At 36.8% G+C, this 20,270-nt stretch overlaps 1 protein-coding gene across 1 annotated transcript in view; it reads left to right on the forward strand.

Annotated features, from left to right (window-relative positions):
• brinp1 (bone morphogenetic protein/retinoic acid inducible neural-specific 1) overlaps positions 1-20,270 on the forward strand; it is a 118,595-nt gene that overhangs the window by 41,209 nt on the left and 57,116 nt on the right. The window contains exon 3 of the mRNA XM_031306573.2: positions 9,594-9,784. Within this exon, the coding sequence (XP_031162433.1) occupies positions 9,594-9,784 (191 nt within the window). The remainder of the gene's footprint in view (positions 1-9,593; positions 9,785-20,270) is intronic.

A 20,270-nucleotide genomic window follows, 5' to 3' on the forward strand; every position in this document is an offset into this window, starting at 1 on the left:
GTTATGTTTGTGAAGAATGGAGTCCAATGGGAGCATGTACAAAGAGAATAAAATTGGCCCTAAAATCGAACCTTGAGGTACACCACATGTAATCGCTGCCGAAGATGAGGAAATATTTCCAATTTCAACAGAAAACTTTCTAATTTTTAAATAAGAATTGAACCACTGTAGAGCAACAGCCTGGATCCCTACCCTATGTTGAAGGTGATCCAACAAGATGGCATGATCAACAGTGTCAAATGCAGCACTAAGGTCCAGCAAGAGTAAAATAGCACACTCTCCTCCGTCACCGAACAGCAAAAAATCATTTAGCACTTTAAGAAGTGCTGTTTCTGTGTTATGGTGTACTCTTAAACCATACTGAAAATTGTCCAAGACATTATTTTCACTTAAAAAATTACCCTTTCCAAAGACTTTGGAATGCCGTTGATAAATACTACTTTGTTGCCCAATTTTTTAATACACGAGCAGTGTATCTTTTGCAGTCCTTAAAGTAGTATGCCACGATCAATAGTATGCCATTTGTTAATCGTGCAGTTTATCCCTGTGACGTCGAGGACAGCCTTAATTAAGTTTTATTTACCAGGTGTTTGCCCTCGGGTGCTCATCTATCACTGGTAAATCACATGAACTGGACAAATGAAAAAGCTACTGCAACATGTAAATCATTGAAGCCCCTTGTTGGTAGCCTTGACAACTTGTTCTTCAAAGGAGGCAGCCTTTGAAATGTGACACAAATGGTCATTCATAAACCCTGCTGGGCCACATGGTGATCTAGATGTAATAACATAACATTTGCTTACATCCCTGGAAATATATCATATGCAAGTAGATGAGATCATGCAGCATAATTTCTGTGTGGGAACATCATGTACAGAATGAAAGGAAATAAGTCAATACTGTGTGGGAAGACAAAATTGCTACACAAAGTCATTCATTGGGGGATAACCATTACTGGATCAAAGTCTCCCCCAGTCTTTGCAGCTTGCCAGCATTTTCTGTTGAGGCCCTCATGGTGCACCGCTATCAGTCAGCTAAATATTGCTCTACAAAGAACAGTGTGGCAAAGATTCAATCAGTGATGTCTCAGGAATGCTTAATGGTATTTTGTAAATAATGTAGGATGCTCTGAAGCAAAATCTCCATATGTGACCATTTGCTAATTCATTTTAATAAGTATTATGGCCATAGACAAATGAGATCATCATAGTGACAATGATCCCCCCCCCACCCCCAGTCATTTGGCTCATACAGTAATATATTACCCAACCCTTTTCATTTCTAAATCATTGCATCAAAAGTTATTTTAGACTTGTAGCAGCTTATTTTTCAATTTGTCCACAACAAAAGAATCATCCTAATATTTCCAGCAGCCAGATTTTTGACTTCCTAACCTCTCATTCACTTTCGTGATACTAATTTAAGAGAGCAGAGTGAGCAAGTACAGTTAATATAACAGAGGAGCTGATAAGATGCATCTGAACCCCTATAAAGTTTTGAAGAAAAAAAAATGTCATACTCTGCTTTTACTGAGAGCAGATACTATTTCAGATACTATTTCCATTGGAGTTCTTTTTTTTTACTAGTTGTTTTGATGGATCATTATGTTTATGCTAATCATATCAGTAGGCTATTAGCATAAGCACTGCTTCTGTGCCACAATGTTATGTTAAAATAGTTTCATAAATACAGAAAATGTGGAAATGGTAAATGGCCTCGCAGAACTGTAAGCATAAATGTGTGGCAATCCTCTGAGAAAGCATTTCTTTTAGCAAATGTAAAATTGCGGCCATGTTAGCATGAAGATCCCATGCGTACAAACTTAGCCCAGCTGTAGCTGATTTAGATTTTTAGGGCAGGGATTGGAAATTCAGCAGTTGTTGATGTCTACACTCCTTTGATTGGTTGTTGGAAATTGACTTTTACCCTCCAGAGTATTTTGTTTTCTATAATATTGATGTATTGTATCATTTTCAACCAGCAATTGAAATATTAGTCAAACCATCCTTAACAAACAAGTAGTGGAACAAATGACTAAAAATGAAAGGTTCATCCTTTATCAAAGCATTAAAATCAGTGCTGTCTTCTCACATCAGTGGCACCAAACACACACAGCTTATTCTGTGAAGTTTGGCATTTCACAAGCACCATAAATAACAACTGGAATTTTGAGGGAGAAACAAATTCTTCAGTTTAATTAGAAAAATGTTAATTTATGTCTTTGTTTTAGATAAACTTCTGTCATTTCTGCTCCACTTCGAAACAAAACTGTTTCCATGTATCACTTATGGAAATTAACATGTCACAGGGAGCATCCTGCCCATATTTCCACTTCTGATTTCACTAACTAGTTTATCCTATTATAGGTTTCAGATTCATGCAAAGCCAAGTTTATACAGTACAGTGAGTGGCAACCATCCAGTGTGTAAGCATGAGTATTTCTATCATGTTACCCTTGTATTCAAATATGTATCATGGGAATATGGGCAAGAATAGCAGAACTGACTCACCAGATATGAAACATGTACTGTGTGAAAGGTGACACGCACAACTGGATGACTGCAGAGTGATTGTGAAGGAAGTCATAGGATCTACCGAGTATACTGTATTTAGCCCAATGGTTGCAGAGGCTTTCAGTGGACACTATAGCCAAAGCAATGGAACAGCAGGGTTTAAATCATAATAATGTAAAGTCTGAAAAATAGTGTAACTTTAAATTAAACATTTGGTCAGAGTTCTGCAGGATAAATATTATATCCTTGTATATTATACTTCCAGCATAATAAATATTGTATCATTATTTATAAATGAAAACATTGATGCTATAAAGAAAGAAAGGTTCTTTTAGGGTATTTTTTGCATGACAAAGATTTTAGATGTTTTTATTTTATTTGAATTGAAAGTAGTACTTAAAGCAAAAGTACTCTAGGTAAACATTTTCACATTTAAGGTATTCTCAAATCAGTAGTCTGAGATTCAATTCAAGCTCACGTTTATTTCCTCTTTTGGAATTTTTTAAAAAAATGCTTCAGTTCAGTAACTACAGACCAAATATCTTCATCCATTCAAAAATGTACAATGAGCTGACTTCCGTCATTATTCTTTTACGTTGAAGCCCAAGAGACACACCATTTGCCCCCTGAATACACTGTGAAAAAGCCCGCTCTCGGGAGACAACACAGGGATCGTAAACGTCAAACAAACACTAGGGGCACAGACTGTGCACCAAAATACAACAAACCACGTTCCAGCCAATCACCGACAACATGGTTGGGGGAGGGGGTGGGGGTTAGTGCGTCCTTTTCACTGAAATTAAGGCTGCTGCTCTAAAAGCACCCCCTCCCCCAACCATCTTGTCGGTGATTGGCTACGAGAGAGATGCCTACGATTTGAGACAAAAATGAAATTGCGCTGAAACCATTCAGGAACTCATAGTGTACCTTTAATGCTTCAAATGTCCACCAAGTGGTTTATTAACACTTATTTTTAAAGACTTCACTGCTAAGAATCTGCAGTCAAACAAGGAGATGAGCACACAGTACATCAACTCAAATATATATATATATATATATATATATATATATAAACCATGTAAGATTTATTTTGGCCTGTTTTTGTTCTTGCCTTTTTTCTACAGCCAATGCATCCTTTAAATCTTCCTTGTAAAATGCTGTGTGCCACACTGTTGCCCTTTATGACAGCATCTTGTCTGCTTCAAATAAAGTCAGCGTGTTTTGATAACACTTACGTGTTTATAGCTAGGTGTAACATTTTTATTTAGTTTCTTTTATCATAAATGGCTGTTTGTGTGCCTAAAGTAAAGAGAAAAATTGCACAGGCTTTTTGTCAGATATTCATGATGTTTACCACAGACTGACAAAGGTCAAGATGTAACAGAGCAACATATCCATGTATAGCATTTAACTGTAAGGACTTTGATTCAGTATGAGAGGAGGACCGAGATGAACAAGAAGCCAAGTATGCCAAGTTCTGTAATTTACTGACACTCGTGCTTTTATTGTTTTCTGATGTGATTTATGAACATGTTGTCTGTGGGTCCTTCCGAGCCAGTTTCCCACTCAATTCTTTAGAGATTTTCTTTCAGAAAAACTGTGCCCCTCTTTCCTCTGTGCCACCTCACTTCCACTTTGAATGTCTGTCATGCTCTCTCAAGGTTTTTTAATCTGGGCTCTAGCGCCAGGATCAACAAAGTGCCTGTGGTGACACACTGTATGAAGGCTGTTTCCTGTCCCTGTCAGAGCTTTAGGGAATATTTACTGGATGTCAATACAGCCCAACTCTAATTGAAGCAGACAACATGCTGTCTAGAAGGTGTGATGGCATGCCATTGCAACACTTTCCAGCAATTATGGTTGCGAAGAGCAACATGATATTCATGACACCTTATGACCCGTGCAAAATGATAAATTATTTGCTGTCCAAGCAATCACACACAATTACACTTAACATGGAAATGTATTATCATATTTTTAATGTCTTGTAACTGTTTTTGTAAGACAATGTTGTCATTGTAAATATTTATAGTGATTTATACAATGCTTTATGCATGATAATGCACTTTGAAGGCATATATAATGTATTTGTGCTAAATAGAAAAGGTTAGTGTTTGTATGTGGGAGTGGATAGTTTGAGTGATAAAGGTCATGTAGGATTTTATTGTACTCCTTAAAGATTTAAACACACAGTAATACTGCTCCGGATTGTGTCCGGTGAAAAAAGTTATCAACAAATAATCAAACAAGTTGGCGATTTATTTGTAGCTGCTGCTTGTAAAACATACAACAAAAGAACAACTGTGCCACCACAGTTATCTATATACAGTACAGCCAAATATACTGACCACAATCTGATTTCCAACTGCACATAGAAGGAGTAATTTTCCACATGGCAGCAGGACACAGCAAAGGCGATGGCTACCTTGCTGTGAAGTTGGAGTTGTGCAACCTTGTGCCTGCAACTCTTCATGTAACAGCTGACTGTGGTTGGATCGATATTGTTCCATTACTCCCTGCAATATTTAAAACTGCATTGGATTTTCCTGTGATTGTTTCACAATAAAAGCCACCTTGTGTCTCCCAGTTGAACCCTTTTAATGTGAAGCAGCGGCAGTAGGAAATGTTTGGTTTGCTTTAGCAGTAATGTGATACAGCTGTGATACAGCGTTTGGAGAACGAACATAATGCTGGACAGGCAATCTAAATCCAGTGTGGGAATGGCGAACCCCACCTCTAACAATAAAAGCTACTATGAGGTTATAACTGAATTTAACTACACTGAATGGCTACTAAAAAACTGGTTTGATTTCATGAAAATCTTACGGATTACAACTTTAATATATAGCAGCACTATTTTAATATCCTGGTCAACAGCATCATCAGCTATTCAAAATGGCAAATAGTTTTGTTTAAAGAAATGTTTCTGTTAATTACTGAAGTCAGAGAACTTCATTATGTTTATTTCTTTTAGCAGAGTGTTGCAGTTGAATTGGCATAATTTACAGTTCATGAATTGATGCAATACATGAATCGTTACACCCCTTGAAAACATCAAATTAGTGCAAAATAATAAATCTGGGACACTGGCAGAAATGTGTTAATGGATGATTTTAATTTGTTTTCCTTCTGCCATCCCAGTTATACATATAAACATTACTTTTTAAGTATGTTTATGAGTATTCTCTCTAATCTGGCTCTAACAAGGACAGACAGTAATAGTCAGTAGTTAATTTCAATATTTCATGCAAGAAATCCAAAGCAAAACAGAACTACTTTTACTGGCATTATTGCTCAGGTGTTCACTGTGAGAGACTTGCCTTGAGTTTTCTCTGCTTGCCTTGATATATTCTTGTTTTGTATTTTTCTTGCATTTCTTCTGTAACTAGTGAGCCAGATGTAGTTTGATAGCTTAATGTGAAAAACCAAAACAGTACATTTTCATTACAATCAATGAGCTCCAAACATTACTTTTCTTCAGGCTGTTTCTTGATTAGGGTCTAAAGTAGAAGCAGACATGTTAGAGCAACCAGTACATTCATTAGAGCAAATCATCTCTTTTGAAAAACATTCTCATTTGGATTCATTGTGATCTATTTGAGGTTGAGGAAGTTAATGTATTTCCTAGCAACCACTGTCCATGTTTATTGGCCTAAACTGTGCTAAGACAAACATTGGAAAGGAATCAGATAAAATAGTGGTCTCAACAAGGGCAGTGGGGGATTAACTAACTTTAGCTGATTCTTCAAAGAAGAAGAAAAACATACACCTCTATCATCAAGCAACTCTTTTTTTTAAATGCCAAAATGTTGCTTATTAGAATACATGAATATACTGTATGTATGTTTGATCAATGCAGTGTATGCCTAATGGGACTCCTCCACCATTAAATTATTCATCTAAATACACTGTAAATTACAGTAAGTATTTTTAAATGAATTAAGTATTCATTCATGGCCAGCCACATCCATATCATGTATTCTGTATTTTCTGAGGTCACAGACACTTCCACACAGGCACATGTATGTCCCCACCCTCCCACACGAGTTACTTGAATACCATAAAGCAATAATCACCTACGCTCCCATTTTCCTTCTTTGCAGCTGCAATGCCATTTATCTCATCTTAACTTCCTTTGATAGGTCATTAAACCAGTCTTGGAGCTGTGAAGTAAAGCACTGAATCATGTCGCAGGTTCTATCTGCTGGCATGCCTAATCTGGGGCAGAAGGGCTCAAGTACATATGGCTGCCATATAAAGTTTTATATAATAATTGGCAGTGACGGAGCCATGAGGAGGATTCACTGAAAATAAAATGATATAGAGAGGGAGATGGCAACAGAGAGGGATACAGTGAGAGAGCTGGGAAAATAATAAAAAGGGAGAAATGTTGGTACATCTGCTGCAAATCTGAAAGTCTTTCACAGTTCCCTGACTTGAATGTTTGCTCAAGATTTCAGAAATAACATTCAACGTGCATCTTAAAGCTGAATCGTGGAACGGGAATGGAAGCTGAATCAGCATGTACTAGTATGAGTGGTGAGCCCTGTCCCGCCAGATGAGATCTGTGTTTTTGCGAAGTTAAGGAATTGCAAAGTTCTAAAAAGGAAGACTTCTGAAAATCAGCCACAAAGCATTTATTGAATATCTGACTAGAAAACATGACTCAATGATGTATGTGATCAGACAGAGTCATTCTCCTGTCAGTTGTGAAAGCCTTTTATATAAGCATTTATTCATTAATCCATTCTGTCACTATATGTTCACCTCTTTGGTAGTACTAAATGTGTAAAATTACATCTTCTTTGAGAGTTGTCAAGATATTATCTTTAAAATGTTGGCTGCATTATCAACTTGTGTGATTAGGCAATAGCCGTCTGGCAGAAAGGAATCCAACTGTAAACGCTAAAGAGTGCTGAATAGAGCATTAAAAAGTGCTGCCGTCAAGCCGTGGTCAGGCAGACTGACACATCGCTGACTGCGTGTCAGAGAATTCACATTAAGTTACCGACGATCAATTTGAGGGGGACCCAACTATTCTTGGGTAAATCATCTTTAGGAGCTCCTGAGGGCTGCGAAGGCAAAGACTTGGAGGAAGAAGCTGATAGAAAGCTGTAGCTTTCTCCACATTGCTTACTTTTTGAATGAAAAAAGTAAGACGGTGTACAGGAATTTCTGTGCACCTTTCACCAGCAGTTATAAGGAAAGCAGAGGAGACAGACATCAGACCCACTATTGTTCTCTCCAGTGCACAGAAATAGGATTACACAGATAAAATGTATAATTGTGTAAAATGACTTAAACTTAAGCATCCACTAAAACTGTGTTGCAACAGAAATTAATTGATTAAGCTAACTGATTCAAGGAGTTAATCTCATCAAACTTGAGGTTGTAGGATTGCTTTTAATATCCATATTTAATTGTTGCCTTGAAAAACCGATTAATACTAATGATGTCAGAACTTTGGACGGGGATGCAGGATTTCTTGTGGACAAAAACAACCTTGAGTCTATCTAAAAAAAAACTGTCATAATAACAAGAACAGTAAAATCCCTTTTTTCAAATCTCCTTATTCTATTTTTTCAGTTCTATTTTTTTCATGAAGTTCAGTGGACACCAAGCAAACCTCCATTTCATTTCTCCAAGATGTAAATGCATATTACAGTAAGATTAAAATGCAATAAAAAAAAGCAGAAAGAATAGCTAAAATCTTCTGTGGTTTGTATTGTACATCGTGTTTGTTTGTGTTTGTGTGTGTTTGTATTGTTTAGTGTATTTGCTTTGTTGGTTGATTTTTCCATAGACGTTATATGCATTAATTGAACAGAAGTCAGATTTCAATTAGAGCAGGCTTTTAGGGTGATCTTATTGAGACGATAAAGCTGTGTGTTTGTGCTTGATCAGATGGAGTTTTTGTTGCACTTTAAGTCACACACTTACCGTAATTGGGCTCATTGTTCATATACTGAAGTCTGCATCATTAAACATATCTAAATTCAATCTAAATCTAATTTTGAGGAAATGCTTTTAAAACTATCAGTCAGTAATCAGAAATTACATTCCTCCCCTGTCTATACACTAAAAATAATTAGTTTTGTGCTCATCTCAGCAGTGTGAAGAGTGTACACCTGTCTATACGATGCATCACACGTGTACATCATACCTTTCAGGTAAAAGTGTGATCCCATATATCACACATCTTATCCCAATGAAAGATCAGCATGCAAATACATGTGTGTTTGATAGTGATGTGTGAGAATGTGCACAATCCATATGGAAATTAAAACATTTCTGTGATTGACAGAAAGAACAGATGGTGATGAAAATCACAGTTTCCGATTCAATTTGCATTAAAATGATGACGCCTTTAGAGGGAACCAATACATCAAAAGTCTTCTTTTGCTTTGTCTTTCCCAGAAAAAAACAAAATATGCTGAATTACATGTATGAACAGCTTGTTTTATAACAGAAATTATATACATAATTTGTATGCAACTCTCACACAAAGAAATCTACTTACATGAATGTCTAATCACTGACTTTCAGTACCTGAATGTGCCAGGCATTAGCCACTGACTCAATACCAGAGGGCCTTTTTTTGCGATACAGACAGCTGAAGAAAATCTGGTGTCTTATTCTTCAGGTCAGGGATATTTGTTTTTTCCGTAACCCTCAGAGTAGTCTATATCCACGACGTTCCACTTCCGGGATTGCTCTCGTTCTGCCGGAAATTCCGCCGGATGTCACTCTTTTCGGATGTCCGTTTTTTTGGAACACAGCTGAAAAGAAGTTGCTTTACTGTCATACAACTAACTTTAATGTGACTATTTAGATCTGGGAGCTCAGAACTGCTTAATAAATTATTAAAATACTCCAGCCGTTTTTATTATCTTAATTATATGACAGACTAGACCACAGCATTCACTACCAAATGTGTTGTTTTCCCACAAATGCATTTGCTCAGATGGAGTCGGGCTAATTAATGTGCCACACTGTAATTAATGCGGTTTTACTGTTACTGTTCATAGTGTGGTTGTAAGTCATTTAGGTGTGAACAGTTGTTTGTCCTGTGATTGTCAGGGAATTTGCACGTTGGAAGGTGAGGAACACAGCGATTGAAAGAAGGGACCTGATCCGGAACCCCGTGCCACTCATGCCTGAGTTCCAGCGCAGCGTACGCTTGCTGGGCCGCAGACCTACTACTCAACAGTTCATCGACACCATCATTAAGAAATATGGAACCCACATTCTCATCTCAGCCACCCTTGGAGGTAAGAGAGGTTTCATTTGCCCACTTCCATGCTTGATTAACAGTTTTTACACACGGTTTTAAATAATTCTTACACATGGGTTGTGGTCAATGAAATTACTTTATTGGCAAGGTTGGGGAGGCTCCTTTTAGTGACAGAATTTCTTGGGCTACAAATAAGACTTGAGTCATTTAATGCCACCAGGTTTAAATATTACAACAGCTCTTTAAGGACCATTAGGGCTGCAACATATATAAGGTGTGTTTTTACCAAATATATATACATACATATATATACATACATATACATATATATATATACACATATGTATATACATATACATATATATACATATATATATATATATATATACACATACACATACATATATACATATATATACACATATGTATATATATGTATATATATACATATATATACATATACATATATATACATATACACATATATATATATATATATATATATATGTATATATATATATATATATATATATGTATATGTATATACATATGTGTATATATATGTATATATGTATGTATGTATATATATATATATGTGTATATGTATGTATATATATGTGTATATGTATGTATATATATGTGTATATATATGTATATATATATGTGTGTATATATGTATATGTATGTATGTATGTGTGTATGTATGTATGTATATATATGTATGTATATGTATATCTATGTATGTATGTGTATATATATATATATGTATGTATATATGTATATGTATGTATATATGTATATGTATGTATATATATATGTATGTATGTATGTATGTATATATGTATCTATATATATGTATATATATGTGTGTGTATATATATATGTATATATATGTGTGTGTATGTATGTATGTATATATATATATGTATATTTATGTGTATGTATGTATGTATGTATGTATATATATATATATATATATATATATATATATATATATATATATATATATGTATGTATATTTATGTGTATGTATGTATGTATGTATATATATATATTATATATATGTATATTATGTATGTATATATATATGTATGTGTGTGTGTGTGTATATATATATATGTATATGTAACAATATGTCTGAGACTTGTTCCCATGATGTGTAAAATTAGGTGGAATAAATGCATATGCAGAAAAGTCGTATTGGGTACTGAATTGGAACTGAAAATGTGAATTTTATTATTTACAATATTTAATATCTATTTAAAAATAGATAATTGTTTCCTGAAACTGATTGTAATTAATCCCAGATAAAAACAAGACAGCCCTTTCAACAAGTTAATGGATACATATTTCTCTTTTCATTTGTACAAATGTAATGTAAATAGCACTATTCAATGAGCCCATCTGATTATACTGTGAAACTGCAACACCATGGTGTCCTGGATTATTCATCTGCCTGTTCACAACAATGTCAAAACAGCTCAGTGAAGCAGTTTGGGGCCAAGTTTTCTCCAGGGTGTTGGAAAAACTCTCCCACAGCAAAACTGCAGCTACATCACAAGAGGGCAGGACAAAGCGGACTGGAAACATTTTCACAGAGCAAATACATTTTTTCCCAAAGCAAGATAAAGGCAACTTAAAGTGAAAGATGAAGATTCTTCCAAACCACAATTCGATTTTAAGGTCACGATTCGATTCAATTCTCACTTCAAACTTTTTTTTTCAACAAGAATGGCAATGGCACAATAAGAGCCACTAGATAGCAGAAGGGTACTTTGCAACAACAGTTTAAGTTTCCTAAAAAAAATGCACCATTAGTTTAACAATATGTACCTAAAGGAACCATGGAGTCCCGTCGGAGCACACATTCTATACCTTCATTGTTTGTTTACATAACTCCCTCACGTGGAAAGCCAAAATGTTGTTAAGCTGCGCTGTGTCTGTTTGTTGTTTTTATCTCCGGATGTGCGCAAGTACGCAGGTGTGGAGATCGAAAATAATATTGTGCGAATCGCTAATCCCACTTCTGATTTGATAGTGGAAATCAAAAGCTCATTTTGATCAATTTTCAACTTGATAACTAAAATCGTGCCACCTCAAGTATTTGTCAGTTGTTCAGGGTCAGTGACTAGCACAGGATTGACTCCACACTGACCAAAGAGAAGCACAACTCTATTCTGAACAGGTATTCCATCTCGTCTGGTTTAAGTGGATTTTTCAGCAGGACAGTGACCCAAAACTAGGGTTTGGGTTATCAAAGCTATGACAGGATTATCTTATATCCACAGTCACCAAACTTCATCCCCACTGAACACATGTGGGAACATTTGATAAGTGAAAAAGCAAGACACACTGTAACATCCTTAAAATAATGTGAATTCTCACATTCACATCTCACATCTTTAATATTGTGAAAGCACGGTGTGGCTGCCAAATGGAAGCACTAAACCTACTAAATATAGATAACTTTTAATGAATAGTTTGCAACAATACATGCCCAATACCTTATGCACATGTCTTATTTCCTGCACAGAGCAAGATTCCATTCAAATAAGAACATAATGCAATTAGCAGTTCAACTTTTTACATTTATACAATGTTCTTTATACATAATGGGTAGAAGGACCAAGTGATAAGAAGATGCATATTCTGAATAAGTTGCCTGAATGCACAAATGTCTAACAACACAGCTTCAATTTAATTCGCAATGCCCCGAGACCATTATATTCATACATATGGTAATTGCATGTTCATGTACATGCCAAATTTAACCTGAAAATAATCTTCTTCATAAGCACTTGTACTTACAGACCTTTCAGGTAAATGGGAGGAGGATGATTATCATATGTATTGTTCGGAAGTATCTACAAGCACCAACTTCTTATTAAGGAACAACAGGTTTGCTTAGCACATTTCAGGTAGAAGCACTTTCAGAAACTAGCGTGTACAGTTTTGTTTTTGTTTGGCATTTTGTTTGGCAATGATAAACCACCACCACTAAAAATTCTGCAATTTTAGGTACATATATTTTAAATACACATTAAATTCCCAATAACAAAACCTCACTGTGGAAATAGAAAAAAATGCCTCTAATGGATGAGTTCAGTATTTGGGATGCACTCCACAAAATAAAACGCAGCCCTGCTGTCGAAGTCTAAATATAAATGGCTTCTCCCTTGAAACTCTTATCTTATCTCAAGCTCTGAGGGACACATGAAGGCAGCTAACTGTGATTACTTTGCCAATTGCATCTCAAAGATATAATTAGTATGATTATTCGCTCTTTTACTCAAACCCCATATCATATAACTGTATGCATGAAACTTTGCCAGCTAGTCGCTCCAGTTGTGCAAAATGCTGTTTGTCTCATTGTAATCTTACAATCCAATGCCGTTGGAAAAATATTCATAATACTTTTGTTCATATGTTTTCCATCTCTCTAGTACAACACTGTGCAGTACATACATACTTGGAACTAGCTACACACATGCTAACCTGATTTAAATTGTGTGTATTTAGAAAAGAGTTAGAACAGATCCAGTCCTTATTGTCCTGCCCTTTTGTCTAATATTTACAGAACAAATTCAAACATGTATTGTGTGTCAGCACTGATACATCAGCTAGAACCATTGATGCTGAAACTGTTAGCAGAGTAAAGAAATCTAAGAAAAATCTTACTGTCCGCTTAATGTCAAACACTAGACTTTAATAATTAAGCTAAACTGTGCATATCAGGTGTGAAGACTTAGAGTTGCAATATTGTATACTCCACTCTGCAATGTAATTCATGCTGAAACACTCATTTTGGAAATTAGAAATACAATATTAGTCTGAAACATTATATGAAGTTAAAATGTGATTACGTTAAACTACGTAGAATGCCACTGCCACAGATGCACCAGCTGGCTAAAATTAGACAGATGAGCCACAGAAATAATCCCAGTATCACTTTCAGCCACAGCGTCCTTCCTAATCTTATTGTGTTGCATCGCCTTGTATTTGTCCTCTTTCTCTTTACATTTATTTCCTTCCAGTCATTTTAACCTCTACCTCCTCTTCTCTAACTCTGAGTTATCACCATATTATCTTTAACCTTGAGGCCATCTTGTTTCAAGTTATGGGTCAGTACACTCTTATCTCAATCTTGGGATTGCCCATTAAAGAACACAGTTATATGAAGCAATAAATGTGCACACCAGGCTAGTGATAAAGTAAGAAGAAGAAGCTAGTTCTCTCTTTAGCCACCTACATTTGGTAGTCTCAAGAGTCATTATACACTTGAGAGGAAAGAAGAAATTCTCTTTCTCACAGGCAACTTAGAGTTGAGTGGTCAAGTGTGAAGAGCCCCATTAGAGGTGTCCTCCTCTGAACTGAATAGAAAGGGTTACCATGCATGGCCATTAAACCATTGCTATGTCACCTAGCTTTCATCTTCTTCTTGTTAGCCTAATGGTTGTGCAAGACAGTAAATGCACATCATTGTGGTGATCTTCTTCAAGTGCCACATCTCTACCTGACTGAGTGAAATACAACTGACTGAGCTGATAATCTCTGAAAGATAATAACCTTTATGGACGTATTTGGGACGCATCGTATGGTGATAAAACACACCGTTTTATCTTACTGTCTAGCTTGTTTTACTGTATTTCTTTTTTTTTTTCCTATTGCAATATCTCACTTGGATATTTTGGTGTTTATAACTGATTCATACTGAAGTGACAAATACACAGCATCACAAGCATATGTCATTCCAACAGGTCCTCCATAAGTCTTATACAATTTGTTTGATCTGACATCTGAACAGTTAAAGGTACTCTGTGGAGTATTTGACCACTAGTAGCGCTTTGAAACAATGTTTGCAAGTGGGTTCCTGATTTGTTTGTGTTGTGCACGTGTACAAGGACGCACATACACACCCAAGATCACACGTGTGACACAATACCTGGTGCCAGTTTCACATTTTTCTTTGACCGACATCTGCTGTGGTAACACCCAGTATTGATGCGCCTGCAAAGGCAGTGGAGAAGAAGAAGATTGCAAGATAGCAAATATATATGCAATGCACAATTATAAAATATTAAGATAACAGCTTTGCAAATGTTTTATGAGGAAGGAAATACACATTAGTTATGCCTCAAGGATACACATAATGCTTTGAGTAAACAAAACCGAAAAAACTCCACAGGGCATCTTTAAGGTGAAAGGTGAAATTAAGGCAACTGAAACTACTTGGTTCGGGTTAGGTAAAGATTATGTTGTGGTTAAAGGTTGGGCAAAGATTGCCTTCAATAAGTAATAAACTGTTAGGGAGGGGACAGAGAACGAGTACTGCGGTCTCCATTGTGACACGCTTTTTATGCCACCATTTCCTTTTCAGTAAGACTGTGTGCGACAGTAAGACTTCCCACTTCCTCTACCATTGCCATTGACAGACACTGAACAGCTGACCAGTGCTGTTGTTTTTTGTTAAGGACACACTCATTTAATCCGTTCAACTGATTATGTAACCCCGTCCCATATCCCATTTTTTAAACTAAAGCCCAAAGTTTAGTGGAGTATTACTTTTGGATTATACAAACATTTTTTTCCCAATGTATTTATCTTTTTGTTTGAATCTTATTGTCCCTTGGCTTCCTTTTATGTCAGAAACAATGCTGCCTGTGGTGCCTGGAAGCACTGGACACCCAGTGCTCAGAGAACAAAAAACAGTTTGTGACAATACCCTTTGTTTATGTCTCAAATCACAAAGACACTCTCAACTGAACATGAAGGTTTATATATTAAATTTTTATTTGCCAGTTTTCTGATGCCTGTGGAGAAGTACTGGCCCAGGGCGCAGCGAGGCAATGACTCGCTAATTGTGCTGTGGTTGTTACACTTTGAAAGATTAATGCTGAATATGATCATATCTGATTTATTTGAAAATAACAATAGACAATAATAGTAATAATAATAATAACTACAGTTTTAACTTGTCTTTGGATATTGGACCGTGTTAATTCAAAAGCTCTTGGAGTTAGTAAATGTGTGGAAATATAATACTGTAGTAGCTCCATTCTAACAAGCTTTAAGAGAGGAAGATTTTCAGTTACTTTCTTTCAACACTACTGACTGACAGCGTCTGCTGAAGATGTTTGAGGAAATTATCAATTACCTGCTGCCTTTCTGCTGTCTGAACATTTTAACTACCTCATACCACACGAAACCGAGACTCTGGCAAATGTGAAGGCTTTAAAGTAGGCATCAAGGGATGTGTATTTTGAAGTGCAACATATAACCCGACTGCATCCTGGGTGCACCCTGCACGTGGGAGACTCGAAGCTTAAACAAAGCGAATACATCTCAGATTTTCCAACAAAAGACACCACCACTGTGAGTTGATGCTCCAGAATGTAACTGAAGTTCTGAAGCCAAAACTAATCATCTATACATCAAAACAGTTTGACATAGATGCTTGAGGTCTTTGGTTTGCCTTCAGCCACTGAGAACAAGACTGTAGGTGCAGTATGTTTATTGACAATAGAATTCAAACCTTACTATGTGTCCAGGACTTAAGTTACTTACTTACTTACTACTTAGGTAAAGGAGTTTTCTGCACAACGAAGGCTGTACTTTTGAAAAAAGTGTGAAGGACAGATTTGCTTTTTGCTAAAGCTGCGGGGGACATATTTCACCACATCTGTCAGTCCCTCTCCCTAATATAAGTTTGAAATCAGTTTTACACTTTGAGTGAGGCTGCTGCTGTTTCACTGTGAATTCTGTTGGTATCTGTAAAGAAGGGTTCACAGCACTTGAGTTGAGAGAGCGACGAGATGCAAATGTTCATGAAAGTGTAGGAAGATAAACGGGTAATTAAATCCAAACAGCTACATTTTTGATAAGGCCATTGGCCTGCATAATGGACTTAAGAGGCCAAAAATACACATCTCCAACTCTAAGAGTGAGACTCTTCCAACTAACTTTTCCAGAATAGCAACAACGAAGGCTACAAGTTAAAAATCCAAGACGTGTCAGTAACATGTCAGTCACACAGCAATATCAACATCAGTTTTCTTACAATTAGCTAACATTTAGCACCATGAGCTACTGGCAATACCAGTTTAAGAAAGGTACATGCATAACCCCTAAGTGTATTGAATTGAGGAAGGGTGCATTTTATTGCTTATCATTTCTACTTTTCATTTTAAAGAGAAATAATGTGATATTTTTTCTCTCAATAGTTACATAGTGTCACTTTAGGGTCAGTCGGACCTGTTGAAAAGAACCAAGACTTCACACATACGCCCTTCACACATTTGCTCTCATACTCTCTAGTGAATACACAACCTATATGACTGGATTAGAGACCTTTTCAGTGCAATGGTCTCATGTGTTTAACACTGAAGAGAAGGACGTAGTTTATTCAAATGACTTGTGGTCACTGAAGCCTGAGGCTAGAGTTCATATGCTGAACTCTGGCTGTGCTCTGGGTTGTAGTGAAAAAGTGCCCTGCGAAAGCTGTCGGTGGTACCTTTTTGCCACGTCACACTTAAAACTTGTTGTAGTTGCTGTTGTTCTGCTGCCAACATGAAAAGCACAGGGCATAATTGGGCATTGAAAGCGTGGCTATCTCAAAGCAACAGCCCCACTTTTAGAATATCTTTTGCAAAAGCAGGGACAATCTAGTTATGGTTGAGTAGAAAATTGGTTAAATTCATTCGTCGACTTATTTGAATGAATTGTGTGGTTATTTTGTTTATTTTAGAACGTCTATGCACCTGTTTTCAAGGGTAAAATATGACAGGAAAAATACTGTGTAGGTATTCTGTGAATCAATATGATTTATGAATTTTTTTTAAAAAAACAACAACAATAATATCCATTAGCATCTTTCCTCTGCATGGTGTAAAGCAGTATAGTTTAATGCTCTCCATAAAGTGACCCACACATGTACCATTAACTCCAAATTGAGCACTCCCAGCCATTCCATTACTTTAAAACCCTACTTGCACTCCTAACCCTCATCGACAACCCGTGTGCACACACAGAAAAGTACATATGTAGGAGATACCTTCACACACACACTCTTTTGAGGTGAAACAGTACATTGTTTTTAAATACCTCTCAGCTGTAAACACATAAGCTCTGCATGAGCTGATTAATTCTGGCAGCGTGCCAGCAAGGCGCCCCGTAATAATAAATAAAACACAATGTATTACTTACAGAAAGGTGCACACGGATGAATTTTTTGCTTGACCAGCAGAGTATTTATGTACAGAGGGCCTACTTTATGCCACACTAAGTTGCAATAGAGATAAAAAGGGCAGATCAAGGGCTTAATGTGGGACCGTTATTCTTGTGCAGCAGTGTAAGTCAAGTGTGTGTAAGTAACTTTGCTAACCCCCGAGGGAGAGAGAGCATGGTAGTGTCAGAGAATGGGGCCTAGTCCCCTCAGTGCTTGTACTCTAACCAGGCATGAGACATTGGCCCTGACTGCTACCCACCCTATAGTCACGGTCACCACAAGTTAAGTGACCAATTCTAATGCATCGCTGGGGGCCAAATAACCATTCACATCACTGGAAACCTGAACATATGTGACATGCTCTTGAGCGAGTTCCAGGCATATGGTTTGCCATTTGAACAGTAACCTTCGAAGGCAAGTTTGTGTGAGCTGGCAAAAGTGAATTGGTGTTTGCTTGTTTGCTTTTTGTTGCTCTGTTTCTGCTTTTAGGAATGTGAGATGGAAAAAATATGATGTGTAAAGAATGAGCAGCTCAGCCCTTTAACACATGTCATGCAAATCAGAGAGATTCTCTGGTGCTCTATAAATATTTGGCCCTGTTACTGCTTCGAGTGTTCACATTCTTCACCTTTTGCGGTATAAAGACACTTACTGAAAGGTCATTGGTTCTGTTTACATACAGTACTATGCAAAAGTCTTAGGCAGGTGTGAAAAAATGCTGTAAACTAAGAATGCTTTCAAAAATATAAATAATGATTGTTTATTTTTATCAATTTACAAAATGCAAAGTGAGCGAACAAAAGAAAAATCTAAATCACATCAATATGTGGTGTTACTACCCTTTGCCTTCAAACCAGCATCAATTCTTATAGGTACTTGCAAAAAGTCAGGGATTTTGTAGGATTGTAGTCAGGTGTATGATCAACCAATTATAGTATATAGGTAGTTATACTGCATCAAGCAGTTCAAAGCAGACTGGTGTTTCAAGATGTGGTGTCCAAGCTTTTTTGAAAAAGCACAAAGAAACGGGCAACGTTGAGGATCGTATACGCAATGGTCGGCCAAGGAAACTTAGTGCAGCAGATGAAAAACACATCAAGCTTATTTCCCTTCAAAATCGGAAGATGTCCAGCAGCTTAGAACTGGCAGAAACCAGTGGGACCCAGGTACACCCATCTACTGTTTGGAGAAGTCTGGCCAGAATTGGTCTTCCTGGAAGAGTAGCAGCCAAAAAGCCATACCTCCAACATAGAAACAAGGCCAAGCGACTCAACTATGCATGAAAACATAGGAACTGGGGTGCAGAAAAATAGCAGCTCTGGACTGATGAGTCAAAATTTGAAATATTTGGCTGTACAGAAGGCAGGTTGTTCGCCGAAGGGCTGTAGAGCGGTACAATAATGAGTGTCTGCAGGCAACAGTGAAGCATGGTGGAGGTTCCTTGCAAGTTTGGGGCTGCATTTCTGTAAATGGAATTGGAGATTTGGTCAGGATTAATGGTGTCCTCAATGCTGAGAAATATAGTCAGATACTTATCCATCATGCAATACCATCAGGGAGGCATATGATTGGCCCCAAATGTATTCTGCAGCAGGACAATGACTCCAAACATACAGTCAAGGTCATTAAGAACTATCTTCAGTGTAAAGAAGAACAAGAAGTCCTGGAAGTGATGGCATGGCCCCCATAGAGCCCTGATCTCAGCATCATCGAGTCTGTCTGGGATAACATGAAGAGAAAGAAGGATTTGAGGAAGCCTACATCCATAGAAGATCTGTGGTTAGTTCTTCAAGATGTTTGGAATAACCTACCTGCCGAGTTCCTTCAAAAACATTGTGCAAGTGTATCTAAAAGAATTGATGCTGTCTTGAAGGCAAAGGGTGGTCACACCAAATATTTATTTGATTTAGATTTCTCTTCTGTTCATTCACTGCATTTTGTTAATTGATGAAAATAAACTATTAACACTTTCATTTTTGAAAGCATTCTTAGTTTACAGCATTTTTTCATACTTGCCTAAAACTTTTGCACAGTACTGTACATTCCCTGACTATTTTTCCTGTGGACAGTCAAACTTGACATACAGTACATACTGGGCACACGTACAGGGTGCTTTGAGTTTTTATTTCTCACATCTCAAATTTGAATTCTGGGCATAGTACTGCATTTATGGTAGGAGATTAGAGGCATGCTGATTATTGTGTGTACATAATCAGTTTTATATTCACAGTAGTTGTGACCTTATCATAGAGGAGATGGGGACTCTGCCTCTTTACCTCAGCAAATGAGTAAGAATGTC

This window comes from Sander lucioperca, chromosome 14 (assembly GCF_008315115.2).
Source record: "Sander lucioperca isolate FBNREF2018 chromosome 14, SLUC_FBN_1.2, whole genome shotgun sequence".
NCBI lineage: Eukaryota > Metazoa > Chordata > Actinopteri > Perciformes > Percidae > Sander > Sander lucioperca.